The sequence below is a fragment of the Ambystoma mexicanum genome, chromosome 4p, assembly GCF_040938575.1.
Source record: "Ambystoma mexicanum isolate Mex_15411 chromosome 4p, UKY_AmexF1_1, whole genome shotgun sequence".
NCBI classification, from domain to species: Eukaryota; Metazoa; Chordata; class Amphibia; order Caudata; family Ambystomatidae; genus Ambystoma; species Ambystoma mexicanum.
Genome location: NC_090927.1, coordinates 1128825232 through 1128848538, shown reverse-complemented (window position 1 = coordinate 1128848538; position 23307 = coordinate 1128825232). Strand labels below are relative to the sequence as shown.

The 23307-nt window shown below is 46.3% G+C and overlaps 1 protein-coding gene across 1 annotated transcript in view; it reads right to left on the bottom strand.

The window, feature by feature from the left end:
* The window catches only part of SHPRH (SNF2 histone linker PHD RING helicase), a 1474452-nt gene that overhangs the window by 799001 nt on the left and 652144 nt on the right, over positions 1-23307 (bottom strand). The window contains exons 15-16 of the mRNA XM_069606718.1: positions 11496-11584; positions 4820-4912 (exon numbers count right to left, since the gene is read on the bottom strand). Of these exons, the coding sequence (XP_069462819.1) occupies positions 4820-4912; positions 11496-11584 (182 nt within the window). The remainder of the gene's footprint in view (positions 1-4819; positions 4913-11495; positions 11585-23307) is intronic.

Below are 23307 nucleotides of genomic sequence, written 5' to 3'. Positions count from 1 at the left end.
ACTCAATCCCTTAAAGAAGCTACCAAGCACTTGATCAGAGCCAAGGAACAACAACAAAAAGTTGCAGACAGACATAGAAGAGAGGCCCTGCATTATCAAGTCGGAGATAAAGTATGGCTGGCATCCAAGAATATCCCATTAAAGGGACCTCGGGCCTTCCGTCCAAGATACCTCAGACCTTATCCCATCAAAGCCATCATTAACCCTGCTGCCATGAAATTGGATCTACCAGCCAATATGTGAATCCATACGGTGTTCCATGTGTCCTTCCTAAAACCAATGAAACCCGATACTCGGATCCCAACACCACCTGAGCCAGAGATCATAGAAGGAGAACCAGAGTATGAAGTCAAAGGCATTCTGGACTCCAAGATAGTGCGATCAAAACTGTACTACTTGATCGACTGGGAGGGTTATGGACCTCAAGATCGCACATGGGAACCCGTTGAATTTGTCCATGCTCCACAACTAATTAAACAGTTCCATCGTGACAATCCCGCCAAACCAGGACCAGGAAGAGGAACGCCCGTGAGAGAGGTCTTGAGGGGTTGTGCTGTCATGGCCACTGGTCAAGGGCCACTACCTTTATCACCCAAAGCGTTCAAAAGCGTCTTATGAGCCTGGCTTTTGGCGCCAGGCTCATAAGAAAGTGTGCTCTGCACACTTGGTGTCTAGGGCACGTGCATCCAGGCCGGGCGTGGCCATTAAGAAACATTGGAGGGCATGTGCAGAAGTCTCTGGGAGGGGCAAGGTTGAGCCACAAGGCAGGGCTAAAGGGGAGTGGCTGGGGCCAGGCTATTTAAGCCAGCCCCACCCGCAGACATGCACTTCGCGTTAGTCTGCTTTCTGCAGCTTAACGCTTACCGCCGCCTGAAGCGCTCTTACCTGTTTCTAGCTCATCATCTCAGCACACATCTCATCAGGTTCCAGAACATCATCTTCATCGCATACCTAGCCTGACTCCTGCTTATTTTTTATAAATGAGTAACTTGACAGCGGTGCAACGTTACATTTAAACTGTAACGTATGCAGCTCCATGCCATCAAATTTTCGTAATTTGCACTCGACCGTGCAAAGTGGGTAAATGCTGCTTGCCATGCTGGCATGCCAGGCAGCATTTACCTTTGTTTGTGAGCACTGCAAGGCAAGCAGTGCTCACAAATTAAATGAATCCCTCCCCGACATACTCGCACGTCAAGGAGGGTTTCATTTCAACTGGGAACATTGCTCACCATGGGCGCATGGTAAGAAGTGTTCTGAATTAAAGGGTTTAATTTCAGTTGAACACCACCATACAAGATGCTTGGACTTAAGCCTTAGGCTTTTACGCCTTCACTTCACGTGAAGGCTCAATTGAAAATGAGCTCCTTTAAGTCTAAAAATGCGAGTACTGGCTTGGTCACACTGTTCAAAAAGAGCACACCGCTTGGTTTCAGGTATTCGAGAAAAAAGAATCACCACTTATCTTCTTTTGTGTGTCAAAGTCTCATATGGAATTTGAGCTCCAAAGGTGCCTTATTACATAGGTAACCAAATCAAAACCTGCAGTAAAAAAACGAATTTCATAGAACTTGCCAGTGGATGCGGTGTTGAGGACACTGATTAAGGATGGTTTCTGAAAAATGTGACTTGCAGGAAAGATCTTCTTTGAAACCTGTTACCTCAGACATCTGTGAGAGCCAATAAAGGAGCAGAGAAGACAGCATGTATGCAGGAGAACAAACCAGGCTGCTGAAAAGGCCACCATATTGGCAGAAATTACATAGTGCATGGTTGCCTATGCAAGAATAAATACAGAAGAGGTCACCACCTGAAAAGCTGAAACTCATATTCATGAGCAAATTGGGGTATACTAAGATAAGGTCGTGATTGATAATCCTCTATAATAGATCGCATGGGCCACTTCTTTAAATAGGTTTTATGTTGGTATGCTTTTGTATTGCATTGAATCACAACTGTAACATAGTTGCTGTCATGCATCTAGATGCGTCTGAAAGTCATGAAAGATGCATGCATGGCTTGGGTTTTATATAGTGCGAACACAGTTGGTACTCCGTGGGTGATTTTCATTTACATTAGTGATGCATTATAGACTTTAACACTGGCAGATAGCTATGTAATGGCCCCCCATATTACAACCTTCATTATTAGATGTATATATACAATGTACATACTTTAGAGAGGAGCTTATAACCAGTGTTTTCAATTGTGAGAGGAACTCCTACACTCGGGGTTGACAATGCCCCTGTCCCCTCTGTAAGGTGTAGAAGAGGGAGACCGACGCACAGGTGGCATGCTTTTGGCTATAGACTTTCATTAGATCAAAATTAAAAGGAAACCCCCCAACTGTCCCTGCTTCTAAGAGTCGTTTCCCTGCCTCAAACAAACTAAGGATTCCGTCAGGGGGTCCGTAAAAAACAGATAGTCCAGCGTTGTGTCAAAACCTATTTCATTCCCTTACATTCTAAATTAACTGCGAATAAAAAGGGGTGATTTTGTTGTTCCAGAAGAATGACTCCCTCTTCTGGCTTCTGGACGACAGCCCAAAGTTCACTTCTGGATGGGGTAAATTAAATGTTCTTCTTTTAAATGTTCCTTGAATTAGCGCTCCATCAAGACACATACAAAGAAAGATCTTGTGTCTTTACTGTGTTAGCCGGAGGACCCTTGGCCTCTAGGTACAATTCACATTGCTAAGAGAATGATTCCCTTCTCTTGACCTTTCACAGTGTCCACAAACACCAGGGGAATGACTCCCTTCACCAGGTTCTTCTTAAATTGATGTCACCACCAACCTGGTTACCACTTGGTCAGGTAGCTTGTCATTGAAGATCAATGTCCACAACACTGTGTCAAGGGTAATGTTTTCCTTTCCATTTCTCGCTCTTGGATTCACAGCCGAACTGGTTCACTTCTCTGTCAGTTAATGTGACTATGGCGATTGACCAACTATCTTTTCTTCTTAGGGTTGCAAACCCCAGACTCGCCTTTCTCACATAGTTCTCCTTCCTGGTAAACCTGGTTAACTCTCCCGCCAAGTACTACCATATATTTGAATGGGTGTGAAACTCTCTGCACGATTGTGTTTCAAGTGCCAGACCCTGTACTTGGGACTGCTCTCGCCCCGTTCTGCTTGCCACAACCTCCTCTGGTCCCTGGCACCTTTATGCCCACTCGCACACCTTGTTTTGTCGTGCACTCCTGCAGTCAGCCACAGGATTCATGGTGCTCCCGTGAGCTTTGTTTGGTTTGCGGTGGCTCCACAGCACCAATCTTCCTCCTAGTAGAAGTCTCACTATGCAGGCTTCAAGACTGCCTGGAGCCTTCATCCACCAGCCCGCCATCCCTTCTTCTCACTGGGGACCTGCTCTGAACCTTCTGGCTTCTTCCCCGACATCCCGGTCTTCTCTCCTCTCATACACACGGAACCGATTCTTGCGGTTCCTCCAAGGTTGACTGCCTCTGGTACAACACCTTTCTTCCCTTTTTATCTCAGAGTTGGAGTTAGCTGTCCCAGATTGTCTGGTCTGCTCATTTTGGTTCCGCAGTGTGCTCCTCAGTACTCAGCGCCGCATCCTCCTTACAGTACTGAATGCACTAGATTCCAAGAGTCATCAGAGCTCTTCTTCATCTTAGTATTTTGTAAGGGGACTCTACTTGGGTAGTCCCTACTCTTCCTTGTACCAGTACTTACTATATTAGTAGTATGGAAGAAACATATAGGAGCATTAGGAATGGTATTGGAGGGGGTTGGTGAGGAAGGTGGACCAGGGTATGGTGGGCTATGGGGATAGCATGCTCTATCCAGGTCGTCACTAATCCCATAGAGATCCACCCACTGAGTACTACCCCCAGAGGGACCATAGGGTAGCGGCCTCACCTCCCCGGCCTCATGGGAAGGGACTCCCCCTAGGGGACAAGTTACGACGTCAAGGGATTCGTCACAGCTCTTAAAACACTCCGTTGTATGTTCCACACATGCTTATATAAAAGATCACAAGTATAGTCTTGGCCCGATCTCATGCGATCATCCATTAAAACATTCTCCCGCTACCTCTCGTATCCCATTTTGACGTTGCACTACTTATTTTTATTTCAACTGGGCTTTCTCACTTTATAACTCATTAATTCACTGACCAGATCATGGAGAGTAATCTCTTTCAGATTGACTATGTGGACCAAGTTGCATGTCGAAATATAGTAAATGTTATACGAATCTGTGAGCATTCCCTTTTAAGGAACATTTTACTATCAGAAGAGGCTACCGAAATACACACGCCAAAGTTATTCTAACCTAATAAGTAATAGGTCACCATTCGGAGCTATGAGTTTTGGGGTTCAGCTGAAGCAGACTTTAGGAGGAAATATGAAGTAGCAAGGTGAAAGATTGGTCCGCAGATGATTAAATTACATGTTGCACTACAAGAAAACAATGGAAGAAAATAAGAAGCTTTATCACGACACTGTATGCACCGGAAAAGAGTGTCTTTCAGAAATGTAAAACTCGGGTTAGATCTAGTTTGTTCAAAATGTTGCCTAATTGAGTTAAAATGCCCCACATACAGTACAACACACATGATCATCTGTAATTCACAATACTGCATCTTTACAGCCCCTTTGGCAGTTGAAAATGAATTTCTGGACTAGCAAACATAGTGTTTCCCACAGACCAGGCATGAATCCTACAATCTGGACGTGCAACCATCGATTGCATAGGGCACACAGTCTAGAGAAAGACAGCATTCTGAACGGGTTTTGCAAAACCATGATCCTAAACAGACTTTACTCACTGGCCATCCACGCTAACAGGGTATATTACCTGCTGTTCAAGTTGCCCATCTCGCAAGGTCGGAGCAATCCCTGGATGTTTTGCTGCCAGTAGTTCTATTAGATTATGCGTAGAATGAAGTCTCTAAAAAGTGGGACAGAAACAATCAGAAAACAAAGTGAATGCAATGGACAATACCCATTTGACTTCTGTATATAAATGACAAAAGCAGTACATGTTTTAAAAAACACAGACACTTTCTGAACACTTCTCTGGGACAAAATTCCAGTTCGCCTATTCCTTTTACAGGCAAATAGCATTTGTGCTGCTCATTTCCTGAATGTAAGGTCTCTTGATAAACCTAAGGAGTTGGAGAAATATTACTAGAAGCTTCTACTTAGGTTGCTTTATTTTTCTCCAGTAACCACATTAATAATGATATCAGGTGCACTTCTGAGCACTGATAATAGGTTATTGTGCCACTATTTAATGGTATACAATCCATTGATTTCTGAAGGATGAAGGAAGGGGCTGAGTCAGCCTTGCAGGATTCTAATCTGTGTCATGTCACAAAATGTTGATGTTTTAACAAAGGATAAACACTAGAGGCGCGTTCAAAATAACTATTTATTATGGATTGTTGACAAGGGCCGAGAAATAATGACAATTTCTCTGGTTGCTCATGATTCTAAGGTTCAAAATAAATGTCTCTCAAAATGTCCTTGTGGATGTCTTCCCACTTTCACTCATATTCTTTTGTGTAAATACAAAGTCTTCTGGCAGGCTAACAGTGAATTGGTAGCTTGGTTGATTGATTGTCACACAGCTCCCAGGCTTCACTTGTGATGGGCCAGAGGCTCTGCAAGCTAGGCTTCTGATCGTCTCTGTGCCGCCCAACCCCCGGGTTCCTGGTCCTACAGCCCCTCCTCAACCTCAACTTCTCATTGCTGCTGCAGTGTCTGTTCGTAACTAAAGAGCCTTTCACCGACATCTCTCTCTCTCACTTGTTATATACCAACTCCTGCTGCACCTCCGAGATGCTACTGTAAGCAAAATAAATTGCAGTTTGTTGGTTTTTTGCAAACCACTTGTTAGATATGTGTAGGCAGCCTGCAGTGTTCTTCCTTTCCCAGCGGAGTAACCAGCCCTCCATTTCGTGTTTGGATGGCTGTGGGGCATAAATCACTGCCCGGAGTGAGCAATCCTCCATGAGTCAGTGCAGGATCTCCGATGTTAATAAGGGGCCTGCGGTTGTTCTTGCTGACGGAGGGACGAAAGCCCGGACACTCACGATGTTAGCCAGGAGAGGATTCCTTTCTCTGTGTGGCAGAGGAATGCACTGCATGGGGTGAGCCCGCCCTCTAGCGGCGGCCTGCTCAAGAAGCATGGAGGACTCATTTGGTAAGGACCGGTATGAGGACAAGGAGGACTGGGGAGAGTAAATGGAATACTGATGAGTAACTTTGGCATGAGCCAACATAAGGACCATTCGAGCTTCCATTAGGAATTTACTGTTGCATTGAAAATGCCCGCAGGGCCTCTTTTGCTTGTTTTTTAACGGCATCTCCGAGGCCTAACGTGGAAGAATCTGTATGCGTTCTAAATACGACATTTGGCCGTCTAGATTTCAAGATAAACGAAACTTTTATGGGTACTATTTGGCAATATATTATGACGTTTATCTGTAACAGACGTTTGTAAATGTCGTTAGAACTCCTTTGCACGAGGTCGTTAGTATTACAAACATCAATTGCTTTCGAAACTCGTTTTATTCACAAATCAATAGAATTACCGAAAGGCAAAATTTCTCGTTCATTTGAAATCCTCAGAACATACTTAATTTTCTTATTTAGAGATGCCTCTGATAACCTGGTTGGAAACCTCCTTAATAATACAATGCCGTTAGATACTCGAGTTCAATGTTCGATGAAATCCTCAAATGTTCTTCACCTATTATCTCCATTTACAATACACATTTAACATCTGCAGAACAAAGGACTAACAGCGCCACCAAGTGCCCTAGAGGAGGAAATAACAAACGGACACAACCAGAAACACGTTTATTTCTCCCAAGAACAACAGACACACATCTCTTAAAAATCTCTGTACACAATAATAAGCATTGGCAATGCCAACAGTTTTGGCATTTGTGTAGGCATGAGATCGGCATAAACCAGGCACTGCTATAATGGAACTGCCCGACTATAAAATGACAACATATGGCAAAAGGTGTCGAGGCATATCATGGCATGCCTGAGAAAATGCCTTTCTAATGCTTACTAAAGAGCCAACACTGTTGTATTTGCCAAAGCTGGTTTTAAACAGGCAGTAATTAAGTGCAAACATAGAGATGCAAAGACACACCAACTGCTCATATATCAAATGGCTGAAGGCGCCATTGGTCAAGTCATTTTTATTACACAGGAGCTGGTTTATTGCTGTAAATAGGCCAATACTTTTCAGAACGCTTCTCAGAAAGGACAGAGCTAACGCAAAGATATCCCAGGAGGTATGTGTTTTGGGTGGGTAAAAAGCCAGGTAGTTGGTGGGAATGGCCACAGGTGCAAGCAAGGCCATGGGCAGTCAATGGGTGGGTAAAAAGCCAAAGGCCACGTAGAGGCTCCGTCTCCCTCCTCACATTCCATCTCTCTTCTACCTTCACTTAAACAGAGTAATCGTTTCTGCTTATGTGCAGCACTTACAAGACCTCCCAACAGCCACAACTAAAAACACTCTTGAGAAAGTGCTTCAGCACATCAATATCAGTATTAAAGTTATACAATTCACAACTGGTTTTGTAGGATAAAACATAAAAAAATCAAAGAAATGCTAGATTACAAAAAGTACACAGGAGCTTTTTTTAAAAAAGTTTTCATGATCTCTTTTTCACACAATGTATCCCAGTAGTCTGCCAGGGTAAAATAACATTTTTTCTGCTGGCTGTTTCCACAAGATATGCCAGTAGTTTGCCAGTGTAACAACGCATTTTCATGTTGCCTGTGCCAATATATGCCAGCACTCCCAAAAAAGAACACACTCATGTTAGTTTTGCCCAAGTTGTTAGTAATGCAACTGTAAGAAAACATATCTATTCTTGTTATGTCCAAGCAGAATGCCCATGTAAGAACACTCACGTTTGCGCATTATGCCAGTAATATTGTAAAGCCACAGTAAGAAACATTTCCATGCTGGCTGTGGTGCGATAGCCCATAATGCCAGTAAAAATGCCATGCCACTATTTAAAAAAACATGTCCAAGCACTCTGTGCCACTATCCACAGGTTAGAACACTCACATTGTATTTGCCCATAATTCCAGTAATATTGCCATGACACTGCATGAAAAAATGTCCATGCAGGCTGTACCAGTAAAGGTTAGTACCCCCAGGTAAGAACATCATTCTAGGCTATTGGGCAGACCTCTAAATGTAACTCTCACAGAGAGGCCACCGGGCACACTTCCAAATGCAACTTTCCCGTGGTCGTTGAGCACATGGTAAGTGCAGTACCTCCGACCCCATTTAGGGCCTCTTCACCCCTTCACTCCACGGCACCAGTGGCCGTATGGTAGGCCAGTCCTCCCCCTTACCTGCTCCTATGTGTGTTTTGTGTCCTTTTTTTATATCATTTTTTCGTTTTCCTCCTATTTCCTGTGTCCCTCCAAACCGCTCTCCCTTTCGCCCCGCCACCCACCTCTCATTCCGCCCGGCACCTTCCATTGGCCCGTAGGCCCTGCAATTACACCTGCATGAGTCTGTGACCCACATTGCTGGCCCTCACCACCACACCAAATTCAATCAGCGTGCGGTGGTGTTGAGACAATGTATGGTGTTGAGCGGATTTAGAGTATGGTGCGGAGCGGGTGTCGAGTGCAGAGCGGGTGTCGAGTTGTGAAGCAAACGCGTGATGTATGTGCGGGATGGAATGTTTGGAATGCATGGAACGTTTGAAAGAGCATGGAAGTGATCGGTTTTGAGTGCTTGAAACGGTCGTAATGCATGGAACGGATGGAGCCCGATCTCAAACACCCAAGCTAAACCACCATATCACATCTCAACGCTTACTCTCTTCTTTACACCACCACTCAACTAGAACACAGTGATACTACGACACCATTCGGTATAGCTGTTCTCATACCATCATATGCCTCATACTCCCCAACACCCTAATAAAACACTGCTGGTTACACCCCCTCCAGCCTAGGCGTTCCTCCTCACGCCTAACGCAGCCAGAATCGGTCTGGATAAAAACCTGCCAGAACGAACACATACTCCTGATCTCTCACCCACCACACCTACCGCTAAGAAGCAGCTATCACACGAATGCCACACCAGCTGCACACATATCAGGTGCTCACACGCACCTTTGACTCTCTCTATTTCTCTCTACTGACGAACTTCAGTTCCCAAGGGCGTTCAACCTACCAGCGCCTTGAGACTATACCAATGGTACATAAGGCGCTATATAAAAGCAAAATAACATAACAGTACGAGTATAGAGAACGGTCAAGATCAGCCTATGTCCCGTTAGACAGATGTAATAATCGTTAGCCTGCGTCACATCTAGATAGAATTGTAAATGTTAGCATGTGCACACAGAGGGAACTCCTAAGCTTAGCATGTGCCACATCTAGATAGAATTGTAAATGTTAGCATATGACGCACTTAGATGGAATCCTCAACGTAGCCTGTGTCGCATCTAGATAGAAATGTTATTCAATGATTGATATACAAATCTCCTGCCAAGCCTAGACCAAACGTGCAATCATGAATCAATAACCAACCCATTAACAATCTCACTCCTCTGCATACACCTCTCAAACTCCAACCAAACACAACCACAAGCCTTAAACGCAGCAAACTGCACAAACTTCACTATAATGCAACAACAAAACAAACGGTGCATAGACTTGCACAACAGCACATGACAACTACCGACTGAAAAACACCCCAAGCCCAGCCAACGGAACCACCGGGCTGAGGCTGCCAACAGCACATCACTGCTATATTACACTTTTCCAGCTCATTCCCACTAACACACTCAACCCCCCCCCCACTTTTCTTTCAGAGCCGCCAGAGTGCCAGGGGACCACTCCGGTGGTGAAAGTGCGCAGTACAAATATCCTTTAACGTTAACAGAATATTGCCATAGAACTGTATGTAACATGCCCATAAAGGCTGCACCTCTTTAGGCCAGTACTCCCCATGTAAGAACACACACATTTTCTTTGCCAGTAACATTTGCATTCCATACCACATTAAGAAAGCCTATCCATGCTGGTGTGTACCAATCACCCCTTGCTCCCACAGTGGTCTGCACCGCCTCCTCTCTTCATAACTCTGCTCCGACATCCCCCACTTGTTCACTCAGCTCAACACACCCATAGCATAAATTCAAACTCATTCCAGCATTCATGCACTAACACACAGTCACACATAAACCAACACACATGCTCACACCCCACCTCCACACACCATTCCAACACCTGCACATGAACTAGACAGAGAAATTCAGCTTTTACTTAATTTCAAGGCACAATTTGAGTAGCAAGGGTCAGGGGCCTCCCTTCACCTCTCCCTCTTTCTGCTCTGACTGAGACCAGGGGCAGCGTTAGCATTTTGACCTCACCACTGGTCTGAGACAAGAAGGGAGAGCAGATCCAGAGGGTCCCGAAAATTATGGGAGTTGAACCATGGTGCCACCTATGGGCAACACACCTCTGGCTCCCCCGCACACGACATTTAAAGGGGTAGTTCACTCAAAAATTGCATTGTCTCAAAAGATGGGCCATAAAAAATATATATAAAATATATTTTTAAAGAAAGCTCCTATGTATCATTTTGGGGAAATGAGGCTCAAAGTTTTGAAATGGGGGCATCCAGTTTGTGAAATAAAGCAGCCTTCTCTGTTCATGTTAAGCTCTGCTCCCGCGGCAATAGTCAGGAAAAGCTCCCTACTGGGAGCTTTTGCTTTCTGCTGCCAGAGAGCAGAGCTTAACATGAAGAGGAGGCGTCACACTAATTGCCTTGAATTTCTTTTTATGTTTCCTATGCTCCCCAGGCTCAGGAGAGCGCAGAAAACGTAAAATGAAAGGCACAGCAATTATAAATACTTCGCCGGCGGATTTGCTATGACTTTCTTAAAGTCATGGCAATCATGAATACTCTACCAGCAAAGTATTCATAATTGCAGCAACTTCCGTTTTAAGTCATCCGGGCATCCCCAGGCTCAAGGGAGCCTTGGAGGTTTAAAACGAAAGGCGCAGGAATTATAAATACAACATTGTTGTATTTATAATTGCCGGTACTTTCGCTTTAAGTCTCCCAGGCTCCCCCGGAAAGCAGGAAGATAAAAAAAAGCACTCACCAGCAGCCCAGGGCTTGAAAGAGCCAGTCAGCATTCCCTGCTCTCCGGCTGTAATAATCAAAAGCTCCCAGTACGGGGCTTTTGCTTCATTATTGCCACGAGAGCAGAGCTAAAAATAAGCAGAGACGGCTCTTTCATTTGACAAAACGATGCCTCAGAGTGCTTGAAATTTTCGACTTTGAGCCTTATTTCCTCAAAATACTACCCCTTTAATTGTTCTGCCATGAAGCAAGAAATGCAGTGTTTAGTGCAACAGATACATGTGCACTTATGAATAATCCAGTGTATTGCATTCTCCAGCTACAACACAATGATCTACAAAAGACGAATGCATTTGAATTTGTATTCTAAATACAAACTTACTTGCAGAGAGTCTGTTTTGAGTTTTTCTTTATGCTCTTCAGAAGAGCGCAGCACCTCTCTATACATGTCGACTGCCAATGGATATTCACCTGAAATATGTAAATCAGAGCAGGTTAGCCAACACCAAATGGACCACTATCACAACATTCTATATTCCTTGTCGCAGTACTAATGAAGGCTGCCTACCTTCCCCCCAAGACCTCTTAATGAAAAAAACTCTGAAAAAACATATTTGTATAACCCATCCTACCCCCCCCCCCCCCAACCCTGGAGGGTAAAAAATGGCTGCCACCAAAATGGGTGTTTGTCTTGCTGCCCTATGGCAATGGTTTGATGAGGGAGCCTGACGGGTTTATTTCTCTCACCTGTTCTCTTCTGTCAGCAGCTATTGCATCCCTTGATTGCCATAAAAGGCTAAACATTGGCATTTGAGGCTGTTTCTGGCGTTTGACGGCCCTAGAAATGAAACGTAAGACTAAACTTGGGAATATTAATTTGTTATAGGAACATTCAGGCAAAAGGGCAATGTAATAAAGAACCTGGGCATACAAAGGTGTTCCGGGCATATCATGGCATTACATGTGCAATGCAAGGGTTTCCTGGCACACATTGGCTGTACATAGGCATGCAGAGAACTCGGGGAGTGAAGCGCTTGCTCGAGACATCTGTGGTCCGCCTCTGGCACACAGACTTGAATCTCAACTGGGACGACCAATCCCTCCATCCAACATTGTGTATGATTAAATTAGGTAACAGCTATTATTAAAGCATGGGGGTGGGGAGTGGCCCATGACAATGAAAATGAAATTGTGATATTTTGGGACAGAATAGGTGTGCTGCTAAATATATCAAGTGCTTGTTCAAGGGATACATTATACTTACTTGTGATATGATATGATATATGAATATGATACCAATAATGGTTCTACAGTATAATTTCCTTTGTTTGGGGGCCGCATTCATGCTGGAGCGGCGCCTATATCGTGGGGCATTCATGGACCATATTGACATCTACTATGATCTTTTTTTTTTTTAAACTTTTATTTTTGACGGCAGAGGTTCACAGTAGGCGCATACATTAAGGCAACAAATGTGTATAACAGGTATATTGTGGAGCAACACATTGATCACAATACATTCATCACAGCAATGTCAACAGAGCGTCACAAGAGAGGGGAGGGACGAGTTCAAGATGTAGGAGCAGTGCCTGATGGGGCAGGGACAATCCAGACCCTGGTGAACCTTCACTTTGTTTGTTAAGATACTTATTGAATTCATCCCAGATGTTCTTAGGGCGAGAGTGACGAAGTGAGTAAGCGCAGCCATTTCTGAAAGACCGGGGGGAGGAGCTTTTCCAACTCTGGAGTATAACTGTTTTGGCTATCATACAACTTATGTTCAGAAATTTAGCCAAACGTCTAGTGTCATCCGTTATCCAAGCTGCAAACAGAACTGCTAAAGGATCAGCATCAACCACAGTTTCAGTAATTACAGTGAGTGTTTCTAAAATGCTTTCCCAAAATTCAGACAGTCCATTACAGGTCCAAAACATATGTAAGTGATCAGCTTCTTCCGGCCCGCAACGGGGGCAGGGGTGCAGCGTGGCTTGGGTGAACCTCGAAGTCCTATATGGAGTATAATAAAGCCTGTTTAGAGGTTTGTATTGCATGGCGCGGTGACGGAAATTGACAGATTCTTTTTTGTTGTGTAGGCCCATTTCCCGCCCAGACCCTGTTGGATATTTCTAGGCCAAGTTCAGTTGCCCATTCATTGCGTGCCCTGAGACCTTAATTCGGGGTAGTGTCCTGCAGGATCTTATATAGTGAGGATACGACGCCTCGGGCGCCGCCAGAGTTAGCAATATATGCGATCGCCGGATTATCTGGGGGCTCTTCTGGAAATGAAGGCATTTTAGTGCGAAACGCGGCCCGAAGTCTATAATATTGGAGGGTCTCTAAGGCGGATCTGGTGTGCCCTTGTTCCCATGTTTGGGGGTCAATGAACCTGCCTTCGGGTTAGAAGTCAGACAGTGCCTGGTATCCCAACGCCCCCCAGTGTCGGGCCAAAGCGGTGTCATGCGTGGGTTCCAGGCCAGGGAAGGCCCACACAGGGAGCCATTTATAGTATGGGGAGGACTCAGTTGTCAGATATAGCAAGCGTGTCCAGGCATGAAGGGTCGTGTTGATTGGATCAATAAGAGAGTCAGGTTTGTAATGCTGATGCAGTATGAGGGACATTATGTTGATGCCAGCGGCTGCCAGTCGCTCCAATTTGACATGCGGACGCCCTTGAGAGCCAGGGTACCAATGAGTGGCGTGTTGGGCCTGGGCCGCAGTCCGATAGAGCATCAGATCCGGAGCCGTGAGTGCCCCATGTTTGTATGGAAGCGCCATGTCAGTCCACTTCTTGCGCATCGCGTCAGAGTGCCAGAGGAACTGTGCACATAATGTGTGCAGTTTGGCGAAGTATTCCCTCCCAGGCCATACGGGTACGTTACTGAAAGTGTAAAGAAGCTTGGGAAGTAGAATCATTTTAATGAGGGAAAGCCGACCAGCAATGGATAATGGAAGAGTGCGCGGTTACCAGTCAAATGGTCGAAAACATTTGGTCGACAGACAATTTGGTCGACACCATTTGGTCGAATGCCAAATGGTCGAATTTTTTTTTGTTTTTTTTTTTTACCCATTTTTTGTTTTTTTTTGGGGGGGTCCCCCCCCAACCCCCTTTTTTCCTTTTTTATTTTTTTCCCCACACGAAAACCCACAAAACACATATATAAAAAAAAAAAAATTCGACCATTTGGCATTCGACCAAATGGTGTCGACCAGTTTGTTGTCGACCAGTTGACTGGACACCAGAGTGCGCCACGTGAGATTTTAGCCTCGACTGTTTGTGCCATCGCTGAATAATTATCAGCAAGCAAGGTGGATTTGGTTAGGGATATCTGAACACCCAGATATTTGACACCATCCGGGGACCAGCAAAGGGGGTATTCGGTGGTCGGTTGTTGGGTAGATTTAGTAAGCGGGAAGATCTCAGACTTTGAATAGTTAATTTTGAATCCAGAATGGGTGCCGATGCGAGTGATATCTCTGAGTATAGGGTCAAGATGGGCTGTGGGATCTCTGAAGTATAGTAGAACATTGTCCGCATATAGGGATATAATTTCAGGGTCATCTTTCAGTCTTATTCCATTGCAGGCGTGGCATGCACGGACATATTCCGCCATCTGCTCTATTGCTAGAGCAAAAAGAATCGGGGAGGAGGGCCATCCCTGTCGGGTACCCCTGAAGATTGTGAAAAGGTAAGATGTCAATGTATTAGCTCTTACTCACGCCACAGCGGAAATGTATAGTAATTTGATGAATCCAATCATGTTTGGGCCGATCCCCATTGTCTCCAGCACCAGCCACATATAACTCCAAGAGACCATATCAAAGGCCTTCTGAGCATCCAGCATGACTGCCACAGCTTGCACGTCCTGGTCTATACCGGACATAACATTAAACAATCTTCTGATATTGTGGGAGGTGGATCTCCCAGGGACGAAGCCTGCTTGGTCTTCATGGACTAGATAAGACATGATGGGCAGAAAACGATTCGCTATGATTTTAGCAAAGATTTTTGTATCAAGGTTCATGAGGGAGAGAGGTCTATAAGACCCACACTCGTCGTCGGGCTTACCAGGCTTGAGCAGTACCGTGATGACAGCTTCACGTATGGAAGGGGGAAGGATAGAAAAACGGAGTGATTCGTCCCAGACCTCAAGCAGCCTGGGTGCTAATATGGCGATGTGCTCTTGGTAAAATTCGGTGGTGAGCCTGTCAGGGCCCTGGTACCTTACCTTTAGGCAAGTCTGAGATGGCTGTTACTATCTCGTCCAATGTGATTGGGGAGTCCAGCTGGTCCCGGGTAGGGGAGGAGATTTCTGTAGTGGGGATCTGGTCAAATAGCTCACGCATGTGTTGTTCGGTGCGTTCGGCAGGCTGGGAGTAGAGGGACCTGTAAAACTCGGTGAACGTCTCTAAAATTTGTTGGTCAGCCCACTGTGCATTGCCATGTTCATCTTTGATGGAGGCAATCTGAGTCTGGCCAGATTCCCTTCTTACTAGTGCTGCTAATGTTTTCCCCAGTCTGTCCCCCTCACCATATTTCCTGGTGGCCTGTGGGCGGCTAAAGTATTGGACTTCGTTGGTGGCAAGTGGGTTGTATATCTGGAGTTCATCGCCGATTTGGGCGAGTATGGCGGGGTCAGCACCAGTGGAGCATTGCAGCTCTAATTGCTTCAGTTTGGCGTCGGAGCGACCAAGGGCGACTATGATTGCTTTCAGTACCCCAGCCTCCCAGGAGATAAACATTCACCCAATATTCACTTTGAAGGCGTCCCACCTAACCGCAGCTGACGTGCCCTGAAGAGAGTTGTGCTCAAAGACAGATTCAATGTCAGCCAGTATTTCAGCCTTGAACACAATATCTTTGAGGGCCTCAGATTTAAAACGCCAGGTGTTGAATGTCGAGATAGGTATTCCCAGCCCCACAGATAATGTAATTGGAGCATGGTCTGACAATGTGCGTGGTAGGATCTGGGACCCCTCTGACTGGACGAGCTGTCGTGCACAGACGAGTAGTAGGTATACTCCCGCCGTGGGGGTGTAGCGTCCTCCAGACATCACAGATGTTAAGTGTCTTAAGGTGGCCATGTAACCTGCGTGCAGCACTGGACAGGGCTCGGGCAGCAGTACCAGTTCTGTCCAGAACATTATCTAGAATAAGATTCAAGTCTCCTCCCCATATAATCTGAATTCCTATGTAGCCCAGCAGTATGGCGGTTATAGTGTCAAAGAACTCAGGAGAGTCTACGTTGGGGCAGTAGGTGTTAACAAGTAGATATTCTTTGTTAACCTGTGTGCAGTGTGGTTTAACATAGCGTCCTTCAGGGTCTGTGTAGCTTTTATGTAATATAAATTTAATTGATTTATGGATCATCGCGAGAATGCCCCTGGATTGGGTGGAATAGGAAGTGAAGAATCTTGCGGGGCCCTATGACAGGGCTATGGTCCTTGGCATGTGACCATTGGAGGGTGTCTCCTGTAGAAATAGTACCTTACAACTATGCCTATTAGCATAGACCATGATCTTACGGGCCTTGGTATGATTGCTTAATCCCTGGATGTTCCAGGACAATATGACGGTAGACATTTCAGTGACAGATATCTAATCCTATAATACATGTTTAGTGAAAATCCCAGATCCAGCAATAGTGTGAGCTCCCAAAATTGGAGTTGACAGTGCGATCGTGGCCCTTCAATGCGCGTGCCATGCAACCTTGTGTGCCTTTTTTTAAGTAACACCCCATTTCCCACCCACCTCCCTCACCGCCAACCCGAGATAGCAGTGTGAACATCACCCACCCTTAACTGCAGACAGCTGAGCCATCCCCAACTTGGCCCAACCTGTCTGAAAGCCCAACTGGGGCTAACCCACAACAAAGGTGTATCCAAGAACAGTGCAATCGCAGTGGGGTGCACCGTTGCCGTGCACTAGCACGCTTGGAACCGAATGGTTCCGTTACAAAACGAGCAGTGTTAGCGGTCGTGTAGTGCATACCCCTACATCTTTAAGTGGGAGATAGGGGTCTGTCGACGAAACATTAGAACATTGCATTTTAGACAACAATAAACAATGAGTGTGAAAGGATAAACAGATCAGTATTGCATTAGTTCAGTAGTGTGAATCCCGAGGATTCTAGGTGAGATGTGTACAGCGGAGCTGTGTAGCAGGGTGAATAAGGAAGCAGGGTTAACTGTAGGTGAGACCAATGTCTGCTAAGATTCTTGATTCACATATAAGTATGACATTTAGAGGATACGGGCAAGTTTAGAGTTCAATCATTGCCCATGAGGTCGTCAGCGGGAGGTTGTAGGGGAACGTGTACTTCTATGAATTTCACCGCTTCAGATGGCACTGTAAAGAAATACAGCTTGTTGTTGAATGTGAACTTCAAGCATGCGGGGAACAATATGGCGTAAGGGATGTTCCTCTCTCTCAGGAGTTTTTTAACTCTGAGAAATTGGCGACGCTCCTGCTGCACTCCAGTTGAAAAGTCGGGAAAAATTCTAGTCACTTGCGATTCCATTCTAAGCTCTCCCTTTTCACGTGCAAGAGGGAGAATTCGGTCACGGTCTTTGAGGCTTAGAATATTCGCAATGATGGGCCTTGGGAAGTCTCCTGGTTTGGGGCGCGGTGAGGGCCCTTTCAATGGTGAAAAAGGGGGGCATGTCAGGATTGCCCAGTAGATCTTTCAGAAGGTTCTCAACTGCCAGTTCGAGCCGGCCCTTTAGTGCATTCTCTGGGACTCCAACAATACGTATATTATTTCTCCGTGATCTGGATTCGAGATCGTCACATTTGGCTTTAACCGACTTCATACAGTGCCCTGTAGTGTAGCAATATTGTCCTCGTTGGTTCAGATCCTGTTTTCAGCTTCCGTGATTCTCCTTCCCTGATGGTCTAGCTTGGCACTGAGAGACGCCACGTTAGCATTGATGTCGTCCAGCTTTTCATGGAAGGCTGCAAAGTTTCTAGCCATTGATTCCATCATAACCGTCAGGTCTGTGGCAGGTGCCTCAGCGGGGAGCGTGCCGCCCATCTGGTTGCCTGATGTGTGGGCCGAATCAGACCTTGGGGTGACTTCAGCAAATTTGTCCATGGCTCCAGTTTTATTAGTGTTCCTGGATCTGTTGGACATCGTGGAGGATGGGGACTGAGCGCTCAGTGTTCAGGGAGGGAACTCATGTGAGTATTTTTAACCAGGAACTCGTGTGGCGTAGAGGTAGGGAGGAAGATCCACCCCGAGCACCTCAGTTGGAGAGACGAGGGTTGGTGGAGCAGATCAGTGGTCTCAGCATTCGCATAGACAGCCTTAGGCCGGGGCGGCAAGGGCACAGATGTCAGTGGGGTGTGGATATACTGCCAGAATAGTTCCACCGCGGTAAATGTAGCCAAGCTACAAGCAGATCACAGATTCAATGCATCAAATAGGGTGGGCAATAAGAGCGCAGGGTCGGAGAAGCTTGTCCAGGGAGCAACAGTTTTCCCTTTTTATTAGTTTTGGTGTAATGCGAACAAAGTCAAGTGGTCTCACCAGGTCACGCCAGTGCAGAAATGCTAAGCTGAAAGGCGAGTACAAGGGCCAGGAGAGGGCGTTGTAGTAGGGGGCTCCCGTGAGTAGCACACCTGTCAATTGTTCAGCAATGGGGCACAATTCTGTAATGCGAGGGCCAGGGTGCTAGAGAGGCGAATGGAGGTCAGCCAGAGCGTTACACATCAATGGCACATCCAGAATACAAACGTGGTGACTGGAGCGGAGTAAGTGTGTAATGGTGATGTTTCAGGGCCACAGAGCAACCGAGATCAGCTTCCGCTAGGGGATGGTAGGCGGCGGGTAGGTTAGGGGGGGTACAGTGGAGGTTAACGTGCAGCTGCCCCCCCAGCTCCTCACTTGCAGCACAGCCTGCGACTCAGACCGCGAGTAACTGGATCCTCAGGGGGCCCGCGGGAGCCGTCCGCGGCGAGCGGGTTGCACACGCAGTCCCGCGAATGCGGCCTCACGGCTCAGAGGGCCAAGAGTCGTGCCGCAGCAGCATGGCGGTGTGGGTGTAGGATGATTGCCCCCCCCCCCCCCGACACCAGGCTCAGCCAGAGGAGGGGCCAGCTGTAGTGGTGCCGGGCGGCCCGAGTGGTAGCGTGGGGGCACGGTCCAGTGCAAGCAGAGGCAGCCAGCAGCTCCAGGATCCAAGCGTCGGCTCAGCGCGGAGGCAGCACCGCCCGCGACGCCCCGGTCCGGAAGACGGATTGCACGCAACACACGCAGCGCAGGTCCCGGGGGTGGCCAGGCCAGGCAGTTGCAGCAAATAGCTCGGGCAGGCGAGCGTTACAAGCCGCAGTGGTGAGGGGGCCCAGGCAGAAGTAGGTGCCACTTGGGGCCGCTGCATGTCTCCACAGCCTCGAGGGCCGGCCCAGCACAGAGGTAAGCCAGATGAGCCGTTCGTCAGCTTCAGAGGTCCGATTCCTGCCCAAATTTCGCCGGCACGTAGCCCCAAATATCAGCCAGGCAGGGGGACAGGAATGAAGATTTGGAAGAGTGGCTGACCGCAGATGTCTTCGAATAGAGAGCGGCAGTCATCTTGTCGGCTGCTCAACAGCGCCCCCCTACTATGATCTTTTTAAACACTTGTGACAAATTCACGAGTCCAACAAATTTTAGGCTTGGAGAGGCTCTGGTGAGGAGGGATGCACACCAGCCATGAGAAGAGCTACCTGAAAGCAGCATAGGGGGATTCTCCAGCGCAACTCTCTCTCCCCCCAACCCAAATGCTTTTCAGGTAATACAGACCCAGACAGAGTGGATCATAGTCCTCATCTGTCTTGTATATCATCCACCAACACTGAGGGAGGGGGTGGCAGTTATTCTGGAAAGCTGCCGTTGCCAGGAAATGCCCCTCGTTTGCACAATTTCCATCTGGTGTTATGGTCTCCCTGCAGCTTTCCCACATTCCACAAATTCCACAATCTTTTGTTAGGGAGATTATGCCCTCAATTCCCTGGTCATCCTGTCTCTTCTTATCAGGAGCAGATGCGGCACTACCCCAAGACTAGGTTGGTAAAGGTAGTACGTTTGCCCTGCCTTCTGGTTCACTGGCCTACCCTATGGCATGGCATTGCATTACTCATCTCAACCATCATGACAGATTCACTTTTGATGTGGTACCAAGAATAAACAAGAAGAGAACTAGCCTCATGGTTCATCCAATAGAGAAGGAGCAAAGTTATGGTATTGCTGGCGCAGAGTGTAAAGACCATGTTTCAAGTCACAACACTGCATCATTCCTCATGCTCGCTCACTCAGAGAGAAGAATCACACTTACAGTAGGTGAACTAGCTGGCAATGCTAAAGGAATCACCAGGGAGACTCCAGTCATGCTACAGGGCCATGTACCCAGAAGGATGCTTTCGCCTCAGACTTGAAAATATTAAAATATTGGGATAGCACTTTAAGTACTTGGTACTTAAAGGCACATTGGGAGACCAGACATACCCATTAATCACAGTTTATTCTTTGAATGAACAGCATGACCATTTCCTGGGTACTGTGCTCCAAAAAATAGGTAGCAAGGGTCAGGTGGTAATCGGAGGTGATTTCAACTGTGTCATGGAACCCACACTAGATAAAACATTGTCCCCTACAACTACTTACAATAGAAATCGGCAGGCCTTGGGGAAATTCTTTGGAGACTTGGAGTGGATAGAAGCCTGGAGATTCTTCCGTTATACCAAAACGGATTACACACATTACTCGGTAGTGCAGAAGGGATACTCGAGAATATATATGGTCCGGTCATGTCAACGCTAATACCCCAGGTGACAATAGAAATTGGGGTAAAGTATCTCACGGATCACGCCCAATGATATTACAAATTGAGACACATAGGGGTAAAACTAAGAACCGGAAACAATGGAGACTGGACAAATTGATCCTAAGGGATATTGCTCTTTGGGCCCATATGGGGAAAGTGATCACTGATACTTTAAAGAGAAATGACACTGTAGAAGTGGATTGGCGTATGGTTTGGGACGCGGGGAAAGCAGTGGTTCAGGGGGAATTTATCTCTCAGGCCACAACACATGAGTGAGAGGGAAGGAAACACCATGGAAGGAACTGAGAGGGAGGTTAAAATGGCAGAACCACCGCACAAGAGTAAGCAATCGCATAAAACACTACAGGCATTGGTGAAAGATCAGAGCACAGTTGGAGACCCATGCGGTGGATCGCTCCATGCGAACCTTGCTGAATACTAACCAAACATACTACATTCAAGGGGGCAAGGCTAATCGCCTTCTAGCAGCCAAGCTGTGGAAGCAGAAAACCTGTAATTGTATCACACAACTACGAGACGATTGGGCAACACTACACACTGTGGACGCTGATAAATTAAGGGTCATGGCGTCCTTTCATGTGGGCTTGCTGAAACAAGAAGAAATGGATCTGTGCATCCTAGCAACTTATATTAATAAAGTAGGATTGCCTCGGATATACGATGAGTAAAGGGACATTTTAGAAAGGCCCATCACTGCAAAGGAAATAAACAAAGCCATAACATCCCTACCGGGTAACAAAACGCCCAGACCCCATGGCTTCGAGAATGGATATTATAAAACCTTTAAATCCCAACTGATAATACCCTTGACATGCCTTTTTAACAGAATTAGAGAAAAGGGAATTGTCACGGAGGATGTTTGTAAATCCATTACAGTATTGATCCCCAAACCAGGGAAAGACTGTGCCAACTATCGCCCATCTCCTTACTGAATAGTGATGCTAAAATCTATGCCAAGGTTTTTAGCAGGGAGAGTTTAGCGAGAGTCCTATGGGGAATAATTCACGAACAGCAGGATTCATACTAGGGAGAGACATGCAAGATAATATACGAAGGGCAATAGACATAGATTTGGGAACTAGAACAGGGCAGACATTTTCTATAGTGGCCCTTGAAGCGAGGCAAGCCTTTGATAGTCTAGACTGGGGGTTTCTCTTGTGTGTTCTCGTAGCATTTGGTTGTGGACCAACATTCACACAGATGGAACTCGCTAACTTCCAATTACCTGCAGTGAGATTCCTAGTTAATGGGCAATTTACGGCACAGGTCAAGATTCTGAGAAGTACACGCCAGGGAGGTCCGTTATCACCATTAATATTCGCTATGGCTATGGAACCACTAGCGGCCATAATTAGACAAGATCAGGAGATCCTGGGAGCAGAGAGTACAGGTGGGAAGCACAAAATGGTGTTATACGCCGATGATATGTTACTATTGCTGAGGAATACGAAACAAACACTGCTGAGAGTGATGGGAAGACTATGGGAAATTGTGGCAGTCTAAGGATTCACTACTAATGTCAATAAATCTAAATCCCTTAACATAACTGATGACTCGAACGAAATATTGGAGTTGAGCAAAGGCCATCCACTGACCTGGGAAGACAAGGGCATATAGTATTTGGGGATAACCTTAACAAGATGATATAAGGATCTTTATGTGGCAAACATACCTCCTCTGTGGAAACAATTGTTGGAGGAACCCCATAGGTAAAATATGCAGAACTCTCATGGTTTGCCCCGGATAGCAGCGATTAAAATGACGATAATACCCCGGATTACTGTATGCGGTGAGCTCTCTCCCTATCAAGATACCAACTCGGATGATTAAAACACTACAGGCAGAAATGATTTCCTTCATTTGGCATAAAAATAAACCAAGAATTCATAGGACAGTTCTACTCCGCTCGACATGGATGGGGGGATTGGGAGTCCCAGAAATGAAACGATACATACTAGCAGCCCAAATAGCACCCATGTTTAGGTGGTCGGAATCCGAAATCCATAAGGGCTGGTGCAAAATTGAACTGGAAGTTACATCCATCCCACTGAGGGGATTGCAGTCCTTGAGAAATGGAACTCTGGGAGCGGGCAGCCAGCTACTAGAGGCAATGAAAACAGCCCCAGGCTTACAGCCACATAGCCCAATGAGCTACAATCACCCGACTTCACCCCGGGATGGAACACAGCTTATTGGGAGAGATGGGAAGGCCGGGCGAACCTGAAGTAAGGGGACTTCTTTCAAAATGGAAACCCACTACTCTTCGATGAATACAAGCAAACATTTTGCATAGGAGAGGGAGAATGGTACAAGTATATGCAAATCAGGCACTGGACCTCTCAAAGGGAGGTAAGGGAAGAGGGTACAAGGGCACC